The 22,917-nt window shown below is 36.3% G+C and overlaps 1 protein-coding gene across 4 annotated transcripts in view; it reads left to right on the forward strand.

Annotated features, from left to right (window-relative positions):
* Positions 1-22,917, forward strand: part of dlg4a (discs, large homolog 4a) — a 178,594-nt gene that overhangs the window by 143,330 nt on the left and 12,347 nt on the right. For all 4 annotated transcript variants that reach the window (XM_079871511.1, XM_079871513.1, XM_079871510.1 and 1 more), the window contains 11 exons: positions 5,362-5,415; positions 5,741-5,791; positions 6,915-7,039; positions 12,409-12,578; positions 12,966-13,102; positions 13,515-13,659; positions 13,840-13,978; positions 18,031-18,187; positions 19,128-19,230; positions 20,690-20,804; positions 22,596-22,772. In XM_079871511.1, the coding sequence (XP_079727637.1) occupies positions 5,362-5,415; positions 5,741-5,791; positions 6,915-7,039; positions 12,409-12,578; positions 12,966-13,102; positions 13,515-13,659; positions 13,840-13,978; positions 18,031-18,187; positions 19,128-19,230; positions 20,690-20,804; positions 22,596-22,772 (1,373 nt within the window). The remainder of the gene's footprint in view (positions 1-5,361; positions 5,416-5,740; positions 5,792-6,914; positions 7,040-12,408; positions 12,579-12,965; positions 13,103-13,514; positions 13,660-13,839; positions 13,979-18,030; positions 18,188-19,127; positions 19,231-20,689; positions 20,805-22,595; positions 22,773-22,917) is intronic.

The following is a 22,917-nucleotide window of genomic DNA, read 5'->3' on the forward strand; positions in this document are numbered from 1 at the left end:
AGAGCAGAGAGAGAGAGAGAGAGAGAGAGAGAGAGGTGTGCAGCGTTCTTACCACCCACACGCCACTATTCAATCCAGCTTCTCATTTCAGAATTTTCAGAATATATTATTATTTTCAACGTAGTGTTTTATTGCCTAAAACAGTTTGGCTCATCCATTAGTTTCAAGCAGTTATAAAATAACTGCCTTTATGAAAAAGAAGTGCACTTTAGCATAGCATACAGTACTTTTATACTTACTAGCACCCTAGATACTTATTAGGGGAATAATATACTTTAAAAGAACATAATTAAGTGTGAACTGAATGTAATGTTTTCGGACACTTAATTGCATGTTAATTGCAATTAGATCAAATGTATTATAGTTTAAATTTATATTAAATACAATTAGAGTTTAGTAGCACTTAAGTACATCTTTATATGTAATTTCATAAAGACTATTATTGTCTTTGAAATATGGTTAAAATATGGGTAAAGATATTGATGATTGCAAACTAAAATTTACTTTCATATTATTTCTATTTAAATATATTTGTAATTACACATTTAAAAGATGATTTATAATTTAAAATAACACTACAATTAAAATTATAATCAAGTAGTACAGTAACACTATTTGGTAACACTTTATTTTACAGTGTTCTTGTTACATATGTTACATGTACTTATGATTATGTTACTAACACTAAATTAAATTATATATATATATGCATGTATTTTTGTGCTAAATTTCTTTGTAATGGCCTCATAATGGTTAATGTGCGGTGGTCAAACCTTGAACCCCTGGTTTTGTATGAAGGCACATTAAACACGTAGTGGAATTCTATGAAGCGTGTGTACTGGAAGGTTTAGTAGCAAAAACATGAAGATTATATTTTATGAAAGTGCTTACATGAATTCTTGATTATCTGAGGACTGCATGAAAGTCTGGTGGTGTGTTACCAACATCATTCCTGTGGGTGGTGTTTGCATCATGCCAGATACTGTAGTTACGTCATGTATGGATACTAGCTGAAATTAGTGAGCTGACTTTTTAGCTTTTTTTTCTTAAAGCTTTTTTAAATTCTAGTATAGCAGTCTTTTGAAACGTGTGATAGTTTTACATGTTTATTCCATTTTATTCCTGCTATGATTCCTGTGTAGGTTACTGAAATCATGATTCCCATTAGTTTAAACACACTGATGAACAAATTAAATTAGCTGATTAAAAACTAATTAAAAAGTGCTCTGGATTTATTTTACAGTCAATACAGTCAATAATGGCCGCAGCTGCATTTGAATGAAACGAAAGAGAGCGCGTCCACAGTGTGATATACAAGAGACATGAAAGAAGCGTCAAATTCCCGGATGAATGGTCATTATACAGCATTGCTATTGACGATAGTCATTAAACGAATGTCGTGACTGACCAATCAGAATCAAGCATTTCAGAGAGATGTGTCCTAAAGTTAGTATATTTAAAATCTTTATTCATTATAAAAGTGTAATTACAACTATATTTAAATATATTACATACAACTTTCAATAGAAATAAAATGAAAGTGTATTTTATTTTATTATAAATGCTTGTCAGTGCATTCAACCATATTTCAAAGATATTAGAGTGCAACGGTGGGGTTCCGGAAGTAAAAACTCCATTCATTTTCTCCATAAGGAAATTGATTTTGAATGATAACTTGTAAAGCTTTAACCTGTTAAGCTGCAACGCCACTTTTGAAAAATCCCCAGAAATGACATACCCAAACTAAAACAGATACAGTTCATGAACCCTTTGTACTAAAAGCACAAGTATGATCTCGTTTGAAAGCTGACACCTGGCAGTTTATTGTAAATGTAGAATTAATTATTGTCGTAATGACAAAAATTGTTATAAATAGCTTCAAAGTTTTGTAAAGTTATTAGAAATTATTTTTTATGAAACATCCTCATGAAAATAAAATTGAAATTGGCACTGGAGCAATCTAGAAATGCACTACAGCTAAAGCCACATGTCTAAACATTTTATGTTTAAAATCTGAAGATAATAAGCCCAAAACTCTGTATTTAGTTAAATGTTTTTCAAGACCATGTCATGTGACTAACAGTTAGGGCTAGCTAGCATGTTAGCTTAGCACACCATCAATACACGACAATATATGAGATTAAAACCATATTTATGCTCAAAACGTACTTTATAACTCAAGCCGAATGTTTTAAATAATCTTCTGTGATCTAATTTAGCTTCAGATAAAAAAATCAGACAGAAAATATATTATTTGATAGTATTATGCACAATGATGAAGTCTATATAGATTAGCATTACATTATAAATATAATCTATTATTATAAAAATACCTGGCATGGCTTGAAGAACACAGGCAAATCAGATATCATTGCAATCATGTTTATTGTCTTCAAAACATCTTTTATCTGCATGATTACAGCCGATCTCTGTTAGCTGTGTGTGTGTTCGAGGCTTCCTGGAATGTCACATGATCATGGCTCTTCTTCATGTGCCATATATGGACTATATTACTGTGCATATAGCGCCCTCAGGCTATTGGTATGAATTGAAAACACTGTGAATTAGAATACCAAACGCTCATAAAGATTACATTGACGCATTTGGGTATAAATTCAATAAATATTATTCCTGTCTATAGAAATATGATGTGAATCTAAAAGAATCTATCAATATTTCTCCAAATCTGCACATTTTTGAGCTAAAGCCCTGAGGGACGTTGTTTTGTGTATCGCTGTCATGACGACAGCACGGGAGTTTTTTATGAATGGGAGCGGCTGACGCGCATAATTCATATTAAAGGTATCGACTCATTTTTTCATTTCATAACTCCTGACACAAATTAAGACATAACTGTCACTATGAGTTTCTCAGAATACAATAGTGGTCAAATACTGAAACTTGAGTCTTATATCTTTTTAATGATGTATAGTTTGTCAAGGTATAACATTAAATCTGATAGTAATTTTGAATTAAATAAATAAAAAACGCTTCAGTGCGCCGACGCACTGGTGAAGCTTAACAGGTTAAAGACAGCCTGAGCTGTGACTGTGAGCTTCGAGGTTATTAATCCATGGTATTTGCTTCTGCTGAAGCTGTCAGCCTGCATTATTTCAACTTATTTTTAAAATAATCGTGTTTAACAGTGGAATGAAAAACTACATTACCCATGATGCTGTACAGAAAACTACACCGATCAGATAGACCAATCAAAAACAACAATTTCCATAAGAGCTCTTAAACCCCGTCCACTCCCATGTAGCACTGCGAATGACATAATCATTCACAGTGTAGTTATATATTTCTCCATTGTTTTTAATTCCATTATGCTGTTCGCAATGCTTCATGGGACTGATAATTAAATACTTGTGCTTTAGTATGTCAGTCAACGCATCAAAATAAGTACTTCTTTAAAGCACGACAAAATATTAAAACATAATGAATGTGTACTGTCTTTAAGTACACTTAAGTGGCTGTCACAAGCTGTGGTTGCAAACAAGCATGATGATGAAGACGAAGAGAAAATTCCAGAAACTATATAGTCTATTTACAAAATTAAGACACAAAATCACAGGAGAAAAGCTAACCACACATAAACGTGAACGAGAACATGACCATGAGAAACTGAAGCACAGTATATATACAGGCTAACAGCAAAGGAAACTCGATGAGAAACAGGTGAACCAAATCAATCAGTAACCATAGCAACTAACAGTCAACGTGAACAAAGGGAACAGGAATTAAACAGAAGGAAATGCAGGAAATAAGGCACAACGCAAACATAAACAATTGTGACAGTGACCTTTTATTTCCTTATTATTTTATCTGCAAGTACAGTTAAAAAAATAAAAGAAGATACTTTTAAGATTTGAAAAACAATACAAGCGTACATTAAAATGCAATTAAGCACACTTATTTTTCACAAGGGTAATGTGCAGTTCGCATACTCGTCTTTACATGTGTATTGGATTGGACAGCCATAAAAACGTTTGCTTTGTTTCCATGTTACTTGTTCGGGTCAGAACAGTCTCGCCCGCAGCACACAGACACACACGACACACACTCCACACACTCCTCCCTGTGGCTGCGTGGAAATCTCTCTGAGATCCACTGGCAATCTGACCCGCGGGGCACTGAACACTTGAATGAGTTTCTGTCAGCGTGTGTAGTTGAGTGTGTGTTGATGTGATCATGTGGGCGGCTGCTGCGCTCTGTAATAAAAGCCAGTAGTTTGGAACAGAGCTGGAAGGCATTACTGTGTGTGTGTGTGTGTGTGTGTGTAATCAGATTTATTGGAAAGCAATAGAGGTGCTAGCAGATGTTACAGCTGTAAATTGCTTGTAGTGTGTGAGAGTTGTAAGAGAGGTTAGTGCACCTTGTAGTACAGCTTATCAGTAGATGTGTTGTTTGCTGTTACATTGTATCAGTGGAAAGACCCGTAAAACTGTGTTCAGTATCGGACAAATCATGGCTGTTTGGAGTGGAATACTGGTGTACTGCAGTGTGTGTGTGTGTGTGTGTGTGTGTGTGTGTGTGTGCGCGCGTGTGGGAGTGTGTGTGCATGTGAGTGTGTGTGTGAGTGTACTCGCCTACTCGGGGATCTTGGTGTCGTTACACATTCACCAACAGCATGTGTGTGCGTGCATGTGAGTGTGTAACAGTATGTTACATTGTTGTCAAATTATGTTGCGTGTCTACTTTATCTAGGAGATAAAAATGTGGAAGTTTTGGGTCAGTAAGATTTTTTATTTTATTTGAAAGTTTTATTCAGAATGCATTACGTTGATGAAAAGTGACAGTGAAGATATTTATAGTGTTACAAAAGATTTCTACTTCAAATATTTCAAAGAATCCTGAAAAAGATGTATCCCAGTTTCCTCACTGTTACCGTTTAACATTGATAATAATCAGAAATGTTTCTTGATCATCAAATCATCATATTAGAATGATTTCTGAAGGGATCATGTGACACTGAAGACTGGAGGAATGATGCTGAAAATTCAGCCTTGATCACAGGAATTAATTACACTTTACTATATATTCACATAGAAAACAGTTATTTTAAATTGTAATAATATTTCAGAGTAGTTCAGTTTTTGCTGTTTTTTTATCAAATAAATGCAGCCTTGGTGAGCAGAAGAGACTTCTTTCAAAATAATGAAAAATCTTACGAATCCCAAACGTTTGAACTGTAGTACAGCAGCTCATCTTTCTCTTGCATACAGAGAATGTGCTGACTGTGCACAGTATTTACTACATCCTGCAAAAGTAGTTCAAGTAGTACCGTAGTATATTCCCAACATAGCCATGAGCTCTGTGCTAAACATTCCCTCTCTCTCTCTCTCTCTCTCTCTCCTTCAGGCGAACTCTCCACCAGTAGTGGTGAATACAGACACACTGGACGGCTCACCTTATGTAAGTATTATGCAGAGAATGCATATTTTAGTCTTTATCTCTAGAAATAAGTAGTGGTGCATATATATAAAGATGCCTGAAACCTGTAACGCCCAAAAACCTGAGCAACCACCAAAATACTCAATATAGAAACTGTAGAAATAGAAGTCCTGTAGCGTTAACTCTATAATACACATTAACTGATCCAGCCTGAGAAATACAGTGTGATTTGAGCTAAAGAAGAAAACATTTATGATACAATAGCTGTTTTATTGCTGTATTACATATATTTGCATTCTTAATCTTGTCTTAAAGGGACTGACATTGCGCATGTGTTTTTTTGTAGGTAAACGGAGCAGAAGGAGAGATTGAATATGAAGAGATTACGCTGGAAAGGGTAATCTTACAAGCATTTACAGTCCTGTGTTACAGTTTGATTATTTAACATAGGTCACTCTGTTGCCAAGATATTTTTTTTATATTTTTATTATGAAGTATTTATTGTGTAAGGTTTGTAAGTAAGCCTTTTGAATATTCCTTGCGAAAAAGAAGTCCTTTAATTGTACTGAATGTGCACTTTAAACTTTAAAAGAATATTAAAAGAGAACTGCACTTGCAGATAATATAATATTAATGAAATAAAAGGCTACTTTAAGAGAGTACACTTTCTTAACACACTCAAGCAATGATTTCAAATGAAATGTTTTACTCTAAAGTACATTTTAAATCATTATGTTTTAATAATCTGTTGTCATGCTTTAAAGAAGCACACTTATTTTGATGTGTTGACTAGCATACTAAAGCACATGCAAAGAACTTATAATTCTAACTGTTGTGTTATTCGAGATTACATTTAAATGTACTAAACTGTAACTTCACCATTACAAATGTGAAGAATTACAAATATATGTAAATGCATGACATACAGTAGTTTCACTAGAAATGACATTAGTTTACCATAAACGCTTGTCAGTACATTCAGCAGTACACTAACCATAGTTCAGTCAATAGAAGAAATTATGAAATTAAACATTAAGATGTTCTTTAAAGATGCACTTTAAAGTTCAGCTAAATGCATTTAATATAAATGTACATTATAATACATTTTCAATTAACATGCAATTAAGTGTCTGAAAACATTACATTCAGTTCACACTTCTGTCAAGTAAATAACATGTTTCAGTGTTAATAAATTGCCTTTGACATCTAAAACTAAATAAATTAATGTAAATATATGTTTTCAGAGCTTCAGTGTATTCATAAATGAGGGACACAAATGTCTCTCAGTTTGTATAATGACCCAGTCGTGTGTGTGTGTGTGTGTGTGTGTGTGTGTGTGTGTGTGTGTGTGTGTGTGTGTGTGTGTGTGTGTGTGTGTGTGTGTGTGTGTGTGTGTGTGTGTGTGTGTGTCTGTGTGTGCGTGCGTGTCTGTGCGTGTGTGCGTGCGTGCGTGTGTGCGTGCGTGTGTGCGTGCGTGCGTGCGTGTCTGTGTGTGTGTGTGTGTGTGTGCGTGTGTGTAGGGGAACTCTGGGCTAGGCTTCAGTATCGCTGGAGGGACTGATAATCCTCATGTAGGAGACGATCCCAGTATCTTCATCACCAAGATCATTCCTGGAGGAGCCGCTGCACAAGACGGGAGACTCAGGTAACACACATATACTGGGTGTAGTTTACACACACAGTGGCCCCAAAAAGGTTTTATATGCTAAAATCACATTTACACATGAATGTGAATGACATTGCAATAGGTAACATTGCTTAATAGTTTTATGGTCACCTTAATAGTTTTATGGCATGTATATGGACATGCTTACATTCATATTAATATACGCACAGTTAAATATCTCTGTGGATGTACTTGTGATGCATTGTTAATGGGACCAGCTGGGGTTCCTGCTAACAAATGCAGTTTTACCCCAGAGCATGGCAGCACATACACACACACACACACATGCATGTGCACACAAATTCACTCACACTGCAGGAGAAATTAAGCAGACAGAAATAGCACAGAGGCGAGAAGGAGAGAGAGGCAGAGAAAGAGAAGAGATAGACAGAAATAGCAGTTTGAGAGTAGTAACTCTATAGATGTAGAACTTTCTTAAAGTTCACCCAAAAATGAAAATTCGGTCATTATTTCCTCGCCCTCAGTGATCCGATTAACAGAGCAGTGTGAACGATTGGTTAACAGCTCAGTGGAGGTGAAGACTCAGTGAATAATGACTGATTTTTTTGTATCGACATGTTGGTTAGTTAAAGCTACACTGTGTAATTTTTTAAGTTGATTCTTAGCAAAAAACACGTTGTTCTTTCAAAATGATATGTGCTCATTATTGTGTAATTACTTCTACCAACTAATCAAGTATTCTCGTAAGCGTACAATCTGCCATTTAGAATACATACGAGCGAGTCGCTCAAATGGCGGCAGCCATGTTGCGCCTCCATCTTGAAAATACATTAGCCAAAGAGGGACATGCCTGTAAATTCAAGCTTCGCCTTTCGCGTTTTACCCTCAGTGGCAGCGTGATGAATGCGAGGGGGAGATTACTCGCGACTGCCGGCAGATTTGAAATAATACGGCCACCGTAGGAGATAAAACGCCCTCGGAATGGGAGGGGCTAGAAAGTAATATTCAGTTGGTAGTCATAAACAATTTCACCGCTAGATGAGAGAAAATCCTACACAGTGTAGCTTTAATGATGAGAGAACTATTAACCGCACAGCTTGAGGCAAACACACACTGTCAAAGCTGATGGACTGTCAGCTGTTTAACGCTCTCCTCTCCTGTTCTTCATTACTGATGTGCTGGGAGCAAACGCACTGTAGTTTGGAAAGACAGAAACATTTTTCTCCCCACAGTGTAATTTTACAGCTGAATGAGAATACTCGCTATTTTTCAGTTAAAGGTTTGTAAAGATACTTTGTGTATCTTCATTCTCATGAAGCATTCAAGTATTTGCATAGTACAGGCAAATCAATTATTTAAATGTTATTAAAATTATAATCAAGTGATATATTGACTAACAGGTTTGGGGTAACAGTGCAAGTAATCAGATAATTGTTTTTCAAGTAACTATTAAAGTAATGTATTACATTTAGATTTACAACAAAATATAGGTACATAAACATTCTGCCTTGTATTTCCTTTTGGAAACTAATATGTTTTAAGATAATAAAAAAAATACAGAAAAATGAAATGCTTAAAAATGCTATAGTAAAAACATGTTAATTGATTTACTGTAAGTTACTTTATCATATGAAAATGGTGAACGGTGAAAATGGGTTGCTTTAACTTTAAAACTCACATTATAAGTAATTTTTGCTCTAAAATACAATTTTAATACAAGTAAATACAATGAATTACCATACAATTACTGCAGAAGTCCCTGCATGATGAATTTTTTTTTTTTTTTTTAAGTAATCTACATTGTTTTGTGTTCCACATTCTGTTATTTAGTTCAAGTTCATTGCATTATTGTATCCTGATGGTGTTCTGTCTGTGTGTGTATGGCCATGTTCACCAGCAATCTTCAACTACTGGTCATATTTTATGGATAGGCCACTTATGGTGAACTCTGATTCATCCTCTGGCTTTCTACTGTACCGCCTGTAGTATTATTTTGGTTATATCAGTACATTTTATGGTATAAAGCTCACTTTGGTAGATTCAAATAGATTGGAATTCAACATTAAATCAGTTAATGAAATGCATGAGAGATCTGACTAAACGGACAGGAAAAAATAAAGCATCTATTCTGATTTTCTACTATCTTACTTGGTGGTCAGTATTAATGAGTGTGCTTAATTATGAATATTCATGGGCGGATATTTCCAGAAAGGTCTATTGACAGTCAGTCATCCCGACGGCACTTATTTCCCCTCTCTCTCTCTTTATGTTTCTGGATGACAGCACAGCTAGTGCTGCATTTGCACTTCTGAAAGCTAAGGAATATCTGTGGTGTTTTGTCGAGTTGTCAGTTTCAGTGAAATGTCTTTTGTCAGATGGTGTTGAGCTCTGTGAAAAAAATGCACTGCTTGAAAAAATAGCAGTCTACTGTACTTTAGTCCAGTTTATTGAACCTTTATACACATTTTTTTTGTTAAAGTTTGCATGTTTGTTTGTTTTTTGTCACATTTGATACATCAGTTTTTTTGGCTCATATGAAAATATGAAGCTCATACTCGAAGGAAAAAAACAGCTCTATATTATTCAGAAGCCCAAACTGAGCAAAAATATGCAATTTGGTGCAGATGCTGATCTTTATATGGCCAACATGCAATACATTGATTGAGAGATTAACAAATAAACCTCTGATGTATCATACTTGATACAAATTTTTTTTTAACATGATTTAAAAAAAAAAAAGATCGATCATTTTACCGATCTAAGCGCATGGTCTGTCCATGTTAGGGTGTGTCCGAATCCACTTTTGCTAGTTTAACGACGGGAAAAATGGTCGGCGCTCCCGGCGCATGGTCTAAAAGGGTTGTCCCTATTCTCTTAATGAGTAATGGGTGTGTTTTGGGATTTACGTGAGTTAAGCCAATCAGACTTTTAAATGCCAGTTGCGCTCGTGCCATGGCGGATTTACATGACACAATTTGATAGTGGAAAGACCGATATCAGATATCTGGATATCTCCAGAGTGCAAACAGAACTTTTTTAAAAGTTTTTTAAAAGAGGTAAAAGTGTGAAAGCAGACCACAAGCCGGATTCCACCATATCTTTAAGTACACAATAATAATCTTTTACATTGTAATCTTTTTATTTTAAATATTTGGCATGTTTGTGTGCTGCTGTACGTGTGTCCCTGTGTGTTTAATAAGCAGTGTAAGCGCGTTGTGGACCCACCTATAGGCGCACATTACTAACGCGCTCTTTAAATGACAAAAAATAATAATATTACGCCATTGACTTTAGCCCAGGTTTCAGTTGGTCAATGGCGCAGTCTATTTCTGTTGCCTCAAAATAGCAACACGCCAACAATGCGCCTGAACACACCTCGTTTTCAGACCAGAAGCCCATGGCCGCACAAATGGGCGCAAATGCATTTGTTATTTAAACAACGTGGCGCAGGACGTGAAAATGATAACTACGTCGGGCTGAAACTAGCAAAAAACACTTGCGTCGCACCGGATGTAAGATAGGGCCCTTAAACTGCCAGAGTTTCAGCCTCTGAAAAAGTTTTCAGTTTTCGTCAGAAAGACAAAACATTCTGAAACCAGTTGAAAACAGAACTTGTTTATACTTTGGGAAGTCTGTTATATGATTCTGGAGCTGAATCAAGGAGAGAGTGAACGCTTCTGACAGTCAGCCAACGTACATGAGTATTGCCTGATGTCGATAATCTCAAAATGGCCAAATTTCAGACATTTGTTTTCTGTGTAAATACATTTCTATTGCCTCAGAGTGCGGCATTAGTAAGTCTGTGTAAACACTGTGTTTATTTACCGGATGGTTGTGTCTTCTGTAAGGAATCAAATCTCTCTAGACTGTCAAATTTAAACATAATATAATTTGCACATAAGATCCTGGAGGTTGTTCTGTATGCCAGTGTTACCAGATCATGTCTAAACGGAAAGAAAAAACATTAATAACATAATATTTAATTTTATAATAGTAAAAATAATTGAGTGCATTAGTGCCCACACAGTTTTTTTTAGCTGTTGTTCCAGAAGTATTTTTTCCATTGGGCGTTTTAAAAATGTCTTTGTTAAAAGCGTTATAAGCCATGAACCAAACCAACCAACTACGAGGTGAATCACAAGATTAAAAAACAAGAATTTGAAGCAAAAAACAAGTATTTAAAAAAAAAAAACGGACAAATAGACAAAGGTACAATACTGTATACTTAATGGCTTTGATGATAGAAAAACTACAATCCAGTGAAGCACTGCGAATGACATCAATTAAAAATAATGGAGAAATATAAAATTATAACAATTTTGAATTGTTGACTATAAAAAGTATATATTTTTAGTTTGTTGCAAAAATATATATATATAATCATGGCAGCTTTTTGCAAGTTTTTTTGGGCACAGTTCGCAGTGATTCTCTGATTGGTGGAATTTTCTCTACAGCATCATGGGTAATGTAGTTTTTCATAATAAAAAAAAGGGCAGTCAAACATGATTTAAAAAAAAAAAGAAGAAATAATGCAGCTGACAGCTTCAACAGAAGCATATCCCATTGATTAACAACTTCGGAGCGCAAAACTAGGGCTTTCTTTAAAGTTTTATAAGACATCTTTAAATATCAATGTCCCTATGGAGAAAATGAATGAAGTTTTGTTGACAGCTGTCAGTTCAAAGGTTAATTTATAGATGAGCTCCAGCAGCTTCTGACATGTGTGAGTTCTGAATTCTGATGGGAAAACTGCCTTAAAGGGATACTTCACCGATTAGCATTAAGCTTTGTATCAGTAGAAACCTCGGTAGTATTCTGGAATGACCGTGCGTCCCTCCCTCATGTCCCCCTGAGACGAGAGATTTCTGTATTGTGTGTCTGGAAAAAAACCTCCGATGACGCAAAAATCATCATTATTGGCCAGAGGCGAGAGACTCCAGCCAGTAGGAGGAGCTCGTCCCGCATGTGTTCAACCTGCCCATAGGGGGATCTCACGATAAAACAGCGTCTTTTCAGTTTCCAGTCGACTAGTAGCCTAGCTGTATCATTTCTCCCGATACTGCCCTCTGTAACCGGTGGGCGTGGCTTGGGAGTGTCCTCGTAGGGCAGCGAAGCAAGTGCATTCTGGGAGTTGTTGTCTTTCATCCACATGAGCCAAAAATACATTTTCTGGCTTTTCTCAGTCTAGAAGGCACCAACTTCTAAAATAATTTCTCATTTCTACTACATAAATTACCCAATTTAACTACACATTCATCTTTCCAGCGGTGAAATATCCCTTTAATAACTTATTTTTCCTTACCTCTACCCATCTCTCTCTCTCTCTCTCTCTCTCTCCCTCTCTCTCTCTCTCTCTCTCTCTCTCTCTCTCTCTCTCTCTCTTTCAGAGTAAATGACAGTATTCTGTTTGTGAATGACGTTGATGTTCGGGAGGTGACCCACAGTCAGGCAGTGGAGGCCCTCAAAGAGGCGGGCGCTATCGTCAGACTCTATGTATTACGCAGGAAACCCATCGCTGAGAAAGTCACCGAACTCAAGCTCATCAAAGGGCCAAAAGGTATGGACAATAAAACGTATCTGAGTACTAAAGATGCACTACAGGATTGTGTTACTGTATCTTTGGTTTGACACTGTACTAGGGTGGATGCAGCATCACACAAAAGCAAAAGTTTTCTTTACCAGATACTCTATTTATGGGTCTATTTATCATGTACATTTATTCATTTAGCAGACGCTTTTATCCAAAGCAACTTGAATTGAAGAATACAACAGAGCAATTCATCTTGAGAAGGCAATAACACAAGAAGCAATTCAAAGAATATTTAGGATTTTAGAGTATTATCACCCATTATTAAGTTGTTCTGCAACTGTCAAAAAAGTGTCCAAGTGCATCTTTTTAACAAATGAAGTGAAAGTTTTCTTGCACCTTGCATTTCTCTCTCAGGGCTAGGCTTTAGTATAGCGGGTGGTGTCGGTAACCAGCACATCCCTGGTGACAACAGCATTTATGTCACAAAGATCATCGAGGGAGGGGCGGCTCATAAGGACGGACGACTACAGATTGGTGATAAGATACTGGCGGTAAGACGACACATATGCATCATTGATGAGAACCAATACACGTGTTAAGATAGACTGGAGTAATTGATTTAAGCAGCATCACATAGTCACTGGCTCTTCAATGCTGCCACCTGCTGGTCACAAGTGGAACTACAGCAGTACAGGAGAAAAGCAGTTAATTCATCTATCTGTAGTGTTCACTTTGAAACATTTAAGAGCACTTCTTTTTCACAAGGGACACTTGCTCCATAACCTCAGTCTCTGCATCTATGCGGCTTTCATGTAGCTCAAACAGTAGAGCGTTGGCTCGCAACGCCAAGGCAATGGGTTCGATTCCCAGTGAAAGCAAGAGCTGATAAGAATGTAAATGTGTACCTTGAAATGCAATGTAAGTCTGCCAAATGCGTAAATGTAAATCTAATGTCAACTGCAGGTGAATAATGTGTGTTTGGAGGACGTGATGCATGAGGATGCGGTGGGTGCGCTGAAGAACACAGCAGAGGTCGTCTACCTCAGAGTGGCAAAGCCAAATAACCTGTACCTTACCAACAACTACAACCCACCAGACCTCACAAGCAGTGAGTACACAGCGCACAGAAATGCTGACTATTTCACAGATTTAACACAGGAAAATAAACAGTTGTGCTTGAGGATTTCTCATTTATTTTCAAGCAAAATTCAAAAATATCTTTTCAAGGTTCAATGGCAAACATTAGTAAATCCAGCTCTAACTGTTTGTGTGTGTGTTCACCCTTCAGCGTACTCTCCGCATATGGACTCGGACCTTGGACATCCAAACTTCCTGGCCTCGGATTACCCACAAGCCCTCACTCCCACCTCACCGAGCCGCTTTTCTCCTGTGCTGCATGGCTTAATGGGAGACGACGACTTGCCTAGGTAATGCTGTCTGGCAAACTGCAAGCTAATGAATCAGCAGTTCTTGCACATTACAATAAATTGTAAGGATTTAGAATGGAGTTTTATTCATAAATAAATAAATAAAATAATTGGCAGTAGAGATTAAAAATCAACTCAATTAACAGCTATGATGCAAACAGCAGCAGAAATTGTATTGCCAAACTGTCTTTACAGATTTCGTGTTTTGAATTTATTAACAAAACTCAGTAAACCCTTCCTGTTTGGTTTCTCCAAGTTAAGAGCAAATAAATACCCAAACGTTTAAAAATGTAAAGGTTAAGCTGGATGCTACACTGTTAAACTGGTGACCATTGAGTGACATTCATGGATGGCTTTGATCCTAAAGAGTTCATTGTATTATTCACTTAACATATTAACAGGCCTGATAGCGCTCCGGCGCCACGCCGGGTTTCCGGCGTCAGACGTGTCTGCGGGAAAAACAAAAGAAATCAGGTTCTTGTTCGCATGATCTGACAATTCCCAAGATCTGAGAGGCGCTTTCACTAAACCACACCAGTAAGCCTACTTCAGCTAATCGGTAATAGGGTAGGGGCTGGTCTTGGGTTTTGGCCAATCAGATTGATTCAGCAGTCACTCCACGTGCGAATTTGTTTTGTGTTTCCCATTCACACTACGAATATGTTTCCCACACTGGCAGCGCGAAACCTAGCCAAAGTCATGGAGTGCAACTTTATGAAGCCAGGGGAAGACACCAAACTTGTCGATAAAGGCATAAAGAATAAATTAGACTATCTAACAGAAATTAGCGGAGGATAAACTCGCCCAGCATGCGGGCTATCTTATTACACGCGGCATTTCGCCAGAATTTAAAAGAAATCTGTCCGACAAGCTTAAGAATAACATGTTTTCACTTAACATTGATGAGGCCAAGGAGGACAAAAACATGGATAAGATTTAGGGGTGGAACATTACATGTATTCATATTGAACCGAAACGGTAAGGGCGTCACGGTTCGGTGCATGAAAATACACGGAGAAGGAATACATGGTATAAAAATTAATTAAATTGCACGCGAGTTTTATTTATGTAATGCGGAACTACTGTTAGATACGCGGGTTCTTTAGGGACACCTAATCTGTAGCCCCGCCTTAGCTCTGAAGCAGGCTGCGATCGTCTATTGCTGCGATGTAAAGATTGCAATGCTGGAATATGTTGTGTCTGTGTGTGTGTGTGCGTGCGTGCGTGCGTGTGTGTGTGTGTGAGTGAGAGGCGCAGGCGCGATCGAACAGTGGAAACATAAAAACTTACTCCGTCATTTTGTTCATACAGGACATCATTCAAACTGCAAAGTGTTTGCTTATATTTGTGTACACTCGCAATATAAAACAAAATTGTGCTTTTGTCAAACTGTAAACTCTTGTCAAACTGTAACCTACAACTGTCACCCAACCAAAATCACACACACACACGCTGTTTAAAAGCAAAAATTATCTCATCTTTTGGACATTCATCATATTGCATTGGTTTTCATTTCTTGTCCTCAAACAGAGTACTAATCTGTTTATTTTTAAGTTACACATTCTACATTGATTAAATAGAAAATCAAATGTGTTTTTAATGGTAGTATTATTTTATACAGAAATAAATTATTTATAATTAAGATGAGAATAAAGTTAGTGTTAATTAAAAATTAAGGAAAACAAATATGTTGATCTGAAATATAGCAAATTAATTTTAAATACATTCAGGTACAATTACCAAACATATCTCAAGGTCTTTTTGTCTTTTTATTAATTTAATTAATAAACGAATTATATAAAACTGTTGTCAGTGCACTACAAATAAACTGGTTCTATGCCTTTACTTTATTAATAAAACTTATTTAAAAAATACAAGGCTTATGACATTTATTTTCCTTTGGTGGTACAGCCTGAGACATGCACAATAAAAAAAAATTGCCTTCTGCATTTTTGTTTTGCTTTTCCCTCCATTGTACCGAACCGTGATGTCTGAACCGAGATATGAACCGAACCGTGACTTCTGTGTACCGTTCCACCCCAAATAAGATTCTAAATGTACTGGTCCGATTTTATGACGAGGATGCAGGCAGTGTGAAAACACAGCACCTTGCCAAGGGACTATTTATCAAAATGTTCTCCCAGGGGAGCACACCCCTGGATCCCGCTTGACAATGATGTTGATCAGGGCATATATCTTGGCTTAGAGGCCCGCTTACCTCCCATGGAAAAAAGTTCAGGCTCAGGATTTTTTTCTACTATCACCCCTGTATTAATTCTAAAGCACAAGGCCCTTTATGATCAAAACTAAATCCTTCAAATGAGATCCACAAATATATATATATATATTTGCACCTAGGCCTGACTTTTATGTAGAAAATGGACAACAAAAGCCTAAATAAATAATTTATGGGTTTCTGTAACGTTCCTAAATAATGTGCTCATCTGCAGCTACAGATAGAGCATCTGTCACTCACAAAATTTATAATGAACCAATATTTTAATCAATTTGATAACGCTTTAAACTAACAATAAGAGTGTAGTATCAGCTCTGTCTGACGCATTATACCTTCATTAAATCCATTCTGCAGAATTTCAGAGCTGAAAAAGTATCATATCTAATTTCATTCCCTGCCACTCTCGCCTCAGGCTTGCTCAATGCCGGACTAAAGGACTAAAGAATCATGGAATAACTTTCTTGCAGCTCCCAGATAAAGATAATTATAGCTGGGCGATATGGCCAAAATCTTATACCACAAAAGGAGTCATTTTTTAAAAATGATACAGCACATTTCATTATATAGTAATCCGATCTGAAATTTTGTCCATACACCAAAACATGTACATATAGGTTTTTATATTTCTCAACAAAAAAAAAACACAAAATGTCTGCAAATTAAATTCAACACCTTTTAAACTCACGCCAGCCTTTTCACCAACTGGTTTCACTCATATTCAGTTGTGTTTTCTCCGTTGCTCTCAGTAGTGAATATTTTCAGCCAGACTTACCCAGATGTCAAAGTGGCACTGACGTATCTGCATCATTTTTCTGAAAATAATCAATTAAATAGAGCTAAATACATTGACAATCATACATTGTCATATAACCCAGCCCTAAAATGGCTCAGTGTAACATATAAGACATTAAAGTGCCCCTATTAGGCCATTTTAAAGGTTCCTTATTTCATTTTGGAGGTGAAATGTACAATGCAAATGTGTTACAAACCTATGTAGGAATTACTGCCAGTTCAGAATCAATTATTTCTTTTAGGAGACACTAACTACATTTATCTGAACTTTGATCTTTGAAACTTTGCAGACCTTTTACATTCACAAACAGTGATATTACACACTGCATTAAAGATAATATCCGAAAAAGCATAATAGGGGCACATTAAGAAATTACAGACATAACAGTGTGACTGCTTTAAAACAGTGTGCATTGTGAAAGCACTAGGCTTGACTAAGCCAAATGTGTATCTAAATCAACAATAGTTTAAATATAATTATTTATATAAATAAATTAGGGCTGTGAAAAGATTAATCGCATCCAAAATAAAAGTTTGTGTTTACATAATAAATGTGTGTGTACTGTGTATAATTATTTTGTATATATAAATACACACACATGCATGTATTTATTTAAGAAATAATTGCATGTATATACTGTATATATTTACATATAATTTATATTATATGTAAATATAAATATTTGTATATATAAATAACACATTTTTCTTAAATATATACATGCAAGTGTGTGTATTTATATATACAAATTACAAAATAATTATACACAGTACACACACATTTATTATGTAAACACAAACTTTTATTTTGGATGCGATTAATCGCGATGAATCTTTTCACAGCCCTAAAATAAATGTTAGCTTGTTCGCTTAAATACATCAATGAATTGATTCACTTTCCATATCTGGCTGACAGCACAGGATAAATCAAATGTGAAGTAATGTGTTTTTTACTGGAAAAGATTATCACCATTATCCTGGAATTCCTTTGTAATATATCTTTCCCTTCTGTTGTGTGTCTTAGGGACCCGAGGCGTGTTGTGATCCATAGAGGATCGACGGGTTTGGGGTTTAATATTGTTGGAGGAGAGGATGGTGAGGGAATATTCATCTCTTTCATCCTGGCGGGAGGCCCTGCGGACCTGAGTGGAGAACTGCGCAAGGGAGATCAAATCTTGAGTGTGAGAACACACACACACACACACACACACACACACACACACACACACACACACGTACTCATGGATCAACAACATAATCTCTATATGACAGTATTTTCACACCATGCTTTTGCATTTTGGGGATTCGAACAGCAGCTGCAGTCAAATCACATGTTTTGAATCTAGAATTACAGTACAGAAAATACCATGATGTGCCTGACAACTGCAGCTAATGCTGGACATGATGGCGGATCAATGTTTAATGATTAAACTATACGTACATTCTGTATCTTTTAATGGAGAGTGCATTCATCTTTGCCCATGTATCATAAATATACACCTGACAATCAAAGATGATTTGCAAAAAATGAGGGAAAAAATCCTATACATCAATATTGTACATATTTATTATAATGCTGAGTATGCTTATCATCATAATATTAATATGCCATTTAAAAGACAGAAATGTTAAAATATATTGAAATTGGAAACACTTTAATTTAATAATGTTTCATTAATAATGTTTCACAATATTACCATTTTTACAGTTTTTTTTTATCAAAAAGAGTCTTCTTTCAAAACCATTTAAAATCTTACCGACCCAAAATTTTCAACAGTAGTGTGTATTTATGGAAGTCATTTTACACTCCCATATTGTACATTTTTATTATATTGCTAAATATGCTGATTGTCATAATATTTTTTGTATTATTATAAAGCTGTTTGGATTAGTTCATGCCAGCATACAGAGATCTGAAAATGCAAATGCATATATATCGAAATTAAATTTGTTAAGAGTCTAATATTCACAGCAAGTTATTGTTGATATTAAATTTGCTTTCTTAATGCAGCAGTATTGATAACAGTGCGCTTCTGCTGTGTCTTGTTGAAGAGTGGTTTAGCAGTAATGTGTTAATAAGGCTGTGAGATGTGTCATATAATGATGTGATGTGTTTCTCAGGTGAATGGAGTGGATCTCCGGGTCGCTACACATGAACAAGCAGCGGCTGCCTTGAAGAATGCAGGACAGACTGTAACCATCATCGCTCAGTACAGGCCAGAAGGTCAGGACACACACACATTGGGTTTCCATGTTTTATGGGGACTTTCCTTAGACATAATGATTTTATACTGTACAAACTGTACATTAAATTCCCTTACACTAAACCGACCCATCACAGAAAACCTTCTGCATTTTCAAAAAAACATTAAATATGATTTATGAGCTGTTCTCCTCATGGGAACAAAAAATGTTTTTGTCCCTATAACTTAGGGTTTACCTGAACCATACACACACACACACACACACACACACACACACACACACACACACACTCACTCACACATACATACATACATACATACATACATACATACACACACACACACACACACACACACACACACACACACACACACACACACACACACAGGGTGCAAAATTAGCACTTACTAAATAAAGGTTAAAAAAGAAAATAAATAAAATGTTAATGGACAGTTTACAGTTAATCTGATAGGAACTAGTAAACACGTGTGTTTGTGCTATATTTCTTTAAAATAATCGGCTCTTGTTTAGATATTTTGCTATATAATGCATACACTATATGTTTATACATTTTTATTTGTGGTTGAACGCTGAAGTCTCAAATAGTTTTTGGGGCCTCTGTATACACTACCGTCAGTGGCAGCGCTAGGCTTTCTGGGGCTCGAGCCCCGTCAGACATTTGCATAGCACCGCCAATAATGAGTGTTTTAATGTGTGTATATCTGTGTAAACAATGGTCTTGATGAGGGGAGGAGTCAAATCAGTCACGCTCAGGTACGACGCGCATTAGCGAATAGTGATCATATTAAGCTCCTCATCAACAGAATCATAATGGAGCACTATTACTGTAAATATGAAGCAAAAGACCACACACACACACACACACTTCAGACACATGTCAGAATAGCTCAGAAAACAACAGACATATGTGCTCTTGTAATCTGCTATTGGTGAGTAGTTACTTTAGTGGCTTAAGCCCTTTATTATTGTTGAAACCACTGATCTTTTTTTGAAGATGCACTCATGTTATAAACATCAAATAATATAGTTTTTAATATAAATTCTTGCACTGGGTTTGCCTTGGCCTAGTGGAGATGAAAACATAAAAGGTTGCTTTCGATGATGTAAACAGAGGTCTTTGACCGTTGCGCCTTGTCATGTCAAAAGTTCAACTTTTAAAAGCAGGTCTCGCCACCCTGCGCTCTTTTCCATTTTGTTTGCTTTTTAAAAGCACAGATAAATGTATTATTTTAGCTTACCTCAGTTGTAAAGCCCTCAGTACCTGTTCCGGCCAGTAGGTGGCACTGTCAGACTGCATGTTTCAATAAACCGTCATTGATTCAAAGAGCTGATAAGGAAATAATAAAGATGTTCAGCAAAATTGATAACACGTGCTTAATAACTGTGCACACTTTACAGCGTGACCTTGTCAATTTGTAGTTTTAAGATAAAATGTAAAATTGTGTTTGTTTGTGCAGAGTACAGTCGATTTGAAGCTAAAATTCATGACCTCAGAGAGCAGTTGATGAACAGCAGTATGGGCTCTGGAACAACTACATTACGAAGTAACCCAAAACGAGGGTTTTATATCAGGTAAACATACCACACACACACACACACACACCACAACTCTAAATTATGCACACACTAATGAAGGAGTCACATGTACAAATCTGGCTTTCAATATTTCCAAATCCATTACCTTCCTCTTCTCTGCATCATTTCCTGTCCTCTTTCCACTATACTCTTCCACAGTGTGTATAATATGTGCAGTATACTCATTTTTTTATGCATGCCCTTGTGAAAAAGAAGTTCACTTTAGCATACTTGTATTTATTACAGAAATAATATATTTTAATCAAATATACTTGAGTGAAAACTGAAAGTTAAGTTTTCAACATGTTTAAAATTAAAGTAAAATGTATTATACATTTTGTTTTACATTATGTATTCACATAAAATGATTTATATTAAATGCAGTTATCTGAACTTTAGAGTGATTTTTTGACCCACTTCAGGAGGACTTAAGTACATCTCTACATGTAATTGTATAATTACTTCTATTGTCTTTGAAATATGATTAAAGTGCACTGACAATCATTTATGGTTAGCTAAAATATACTTTAATGTCATTTTTACTGAAACTTATGTCAAGCATTTAAATATATTTGTAATTAAACATTTATAATGATGAAGTTGCAATTTAGTGCATTTAAAATATATTAACTTTAAATGTAATATTGAATAACACTTAAAATTATAATCCAGTACTTTACATGTGCTTTAGTGTGTTAGTCAACACATCAAAATAAGTGTGCTTCTTTAAAGCATAATGATTTAAAATGAAAAAAAGTTAAACTTTTAATTTGACAATATTACAAAGTGCACTTTTTAAAAAGTGTACTTAAGTGTGTTAAGAAAGTTTACTCTCTTTAAGTGTACTTTCAAGATTTGAATAGCACTGTAATAACACATTCAATATAATTAAGCACACTGTGTAAATGTATCCCATAATCCACTGCACTCAACTTCACCTTCCCTCTCCAGAGAGACAAATGAACTGGATACTATATATACTGCTATTTTAATCTCTTTCTCATTACTTAAGTGTTAATTTTTAAGTTGCAATGAGAAGTGTAGCATTCTACAGTTTCAGATGTGTGTTGCTGCATACTGAGTGCTGTTTAACATACTATTTAAAAAATAGGCAACACTGCTCAGTATGCAGAAAGCAATCAGAGGGCTAGTATTCCATTCTGAACATAACCAATGAATAACAATGAAAAAGGGCAAAATATAAGGTCTGTGTTGCTTAAAGGGATGGTTCGGAGTAATTTCAACCTAGGGTCCTTTGCACCATGACCTCGAGCCAAACAGAAGCCTTTTTCCCCTTGGTTGAACATTATTAAAGTTAGAGCTTATTTAGAGATATCAGCCGGATGGCTTAGTGCAGCGCTAATGGATCCTATGATGTATCTGGTAAATTACCCCACTAATAATGCCCAGAATGGTACCAAACTTCTACAGTAGTACAAATAGGTTCTGTACTCATAAAACGAGGCATTGGAAAGTTTGTAAGTACATCAGGAGTTTATTTAAATAACACTTGCCTGACGGCTCATGTTACCGCTAACCCGGACGTCGAGGTCACTTCCGTGATTTGGGATTGGGAAAAACCTGTAAAAGTCCTGGCAGAAAGCGATGCATAAGGATTTTACTCTGAACCATCCCTTTGATTTCAACCCAATTCCATGATTTTCCTTTGATGTTCCTCCTTTTCAGTCCTTTTGTCTGTAACTGTCCTCCTTTATCCTCTCTTTTCCCTGTGACTTATCTCTCTCTCTCTCTCTCTCTCTCTCTCTCTCTCTCTCTCTCGTTGGGCAGGGCTCTGTTTGACTATGATAAGACCGCAGACTGTGGTTTCCTGAGTCAGGCCGTGGGCTTTAGGTTTGGAGATGTGCTGCATGTTTTGGACTGTGGAGATGAGGAGTGGTGGCAGGCCTGCAGAGTCAGTCCTCAGGGGGATGAGGAGGAGGTCGGCTTCATCCCCAGCAAGAGGAGGTGTGTGTGTGTGTGTGTGTGTGTGTGTGTGTTATCTCCTCTGTTGTCCTTGAACAAAATAATATTCACACACGGTTACAAGGACGTGCTCTAGAAGCATGTATCCGCACACAGCCCGAACCCAAAATAGTCATTTTAAAAGACA

The sequence above is a fragment of the Squalius cephalus genome (genome assembly GCF_949319135.1).
Source record: "Squalius cephalus genome assembly, chromosome: 5".
NCBI classification, from domain to species: Eukaryota; Metazoa; Chordata; class Actinopteri; order Cypriniformes; family Leuciscidae; genus Squalius; species Squalius cephalus.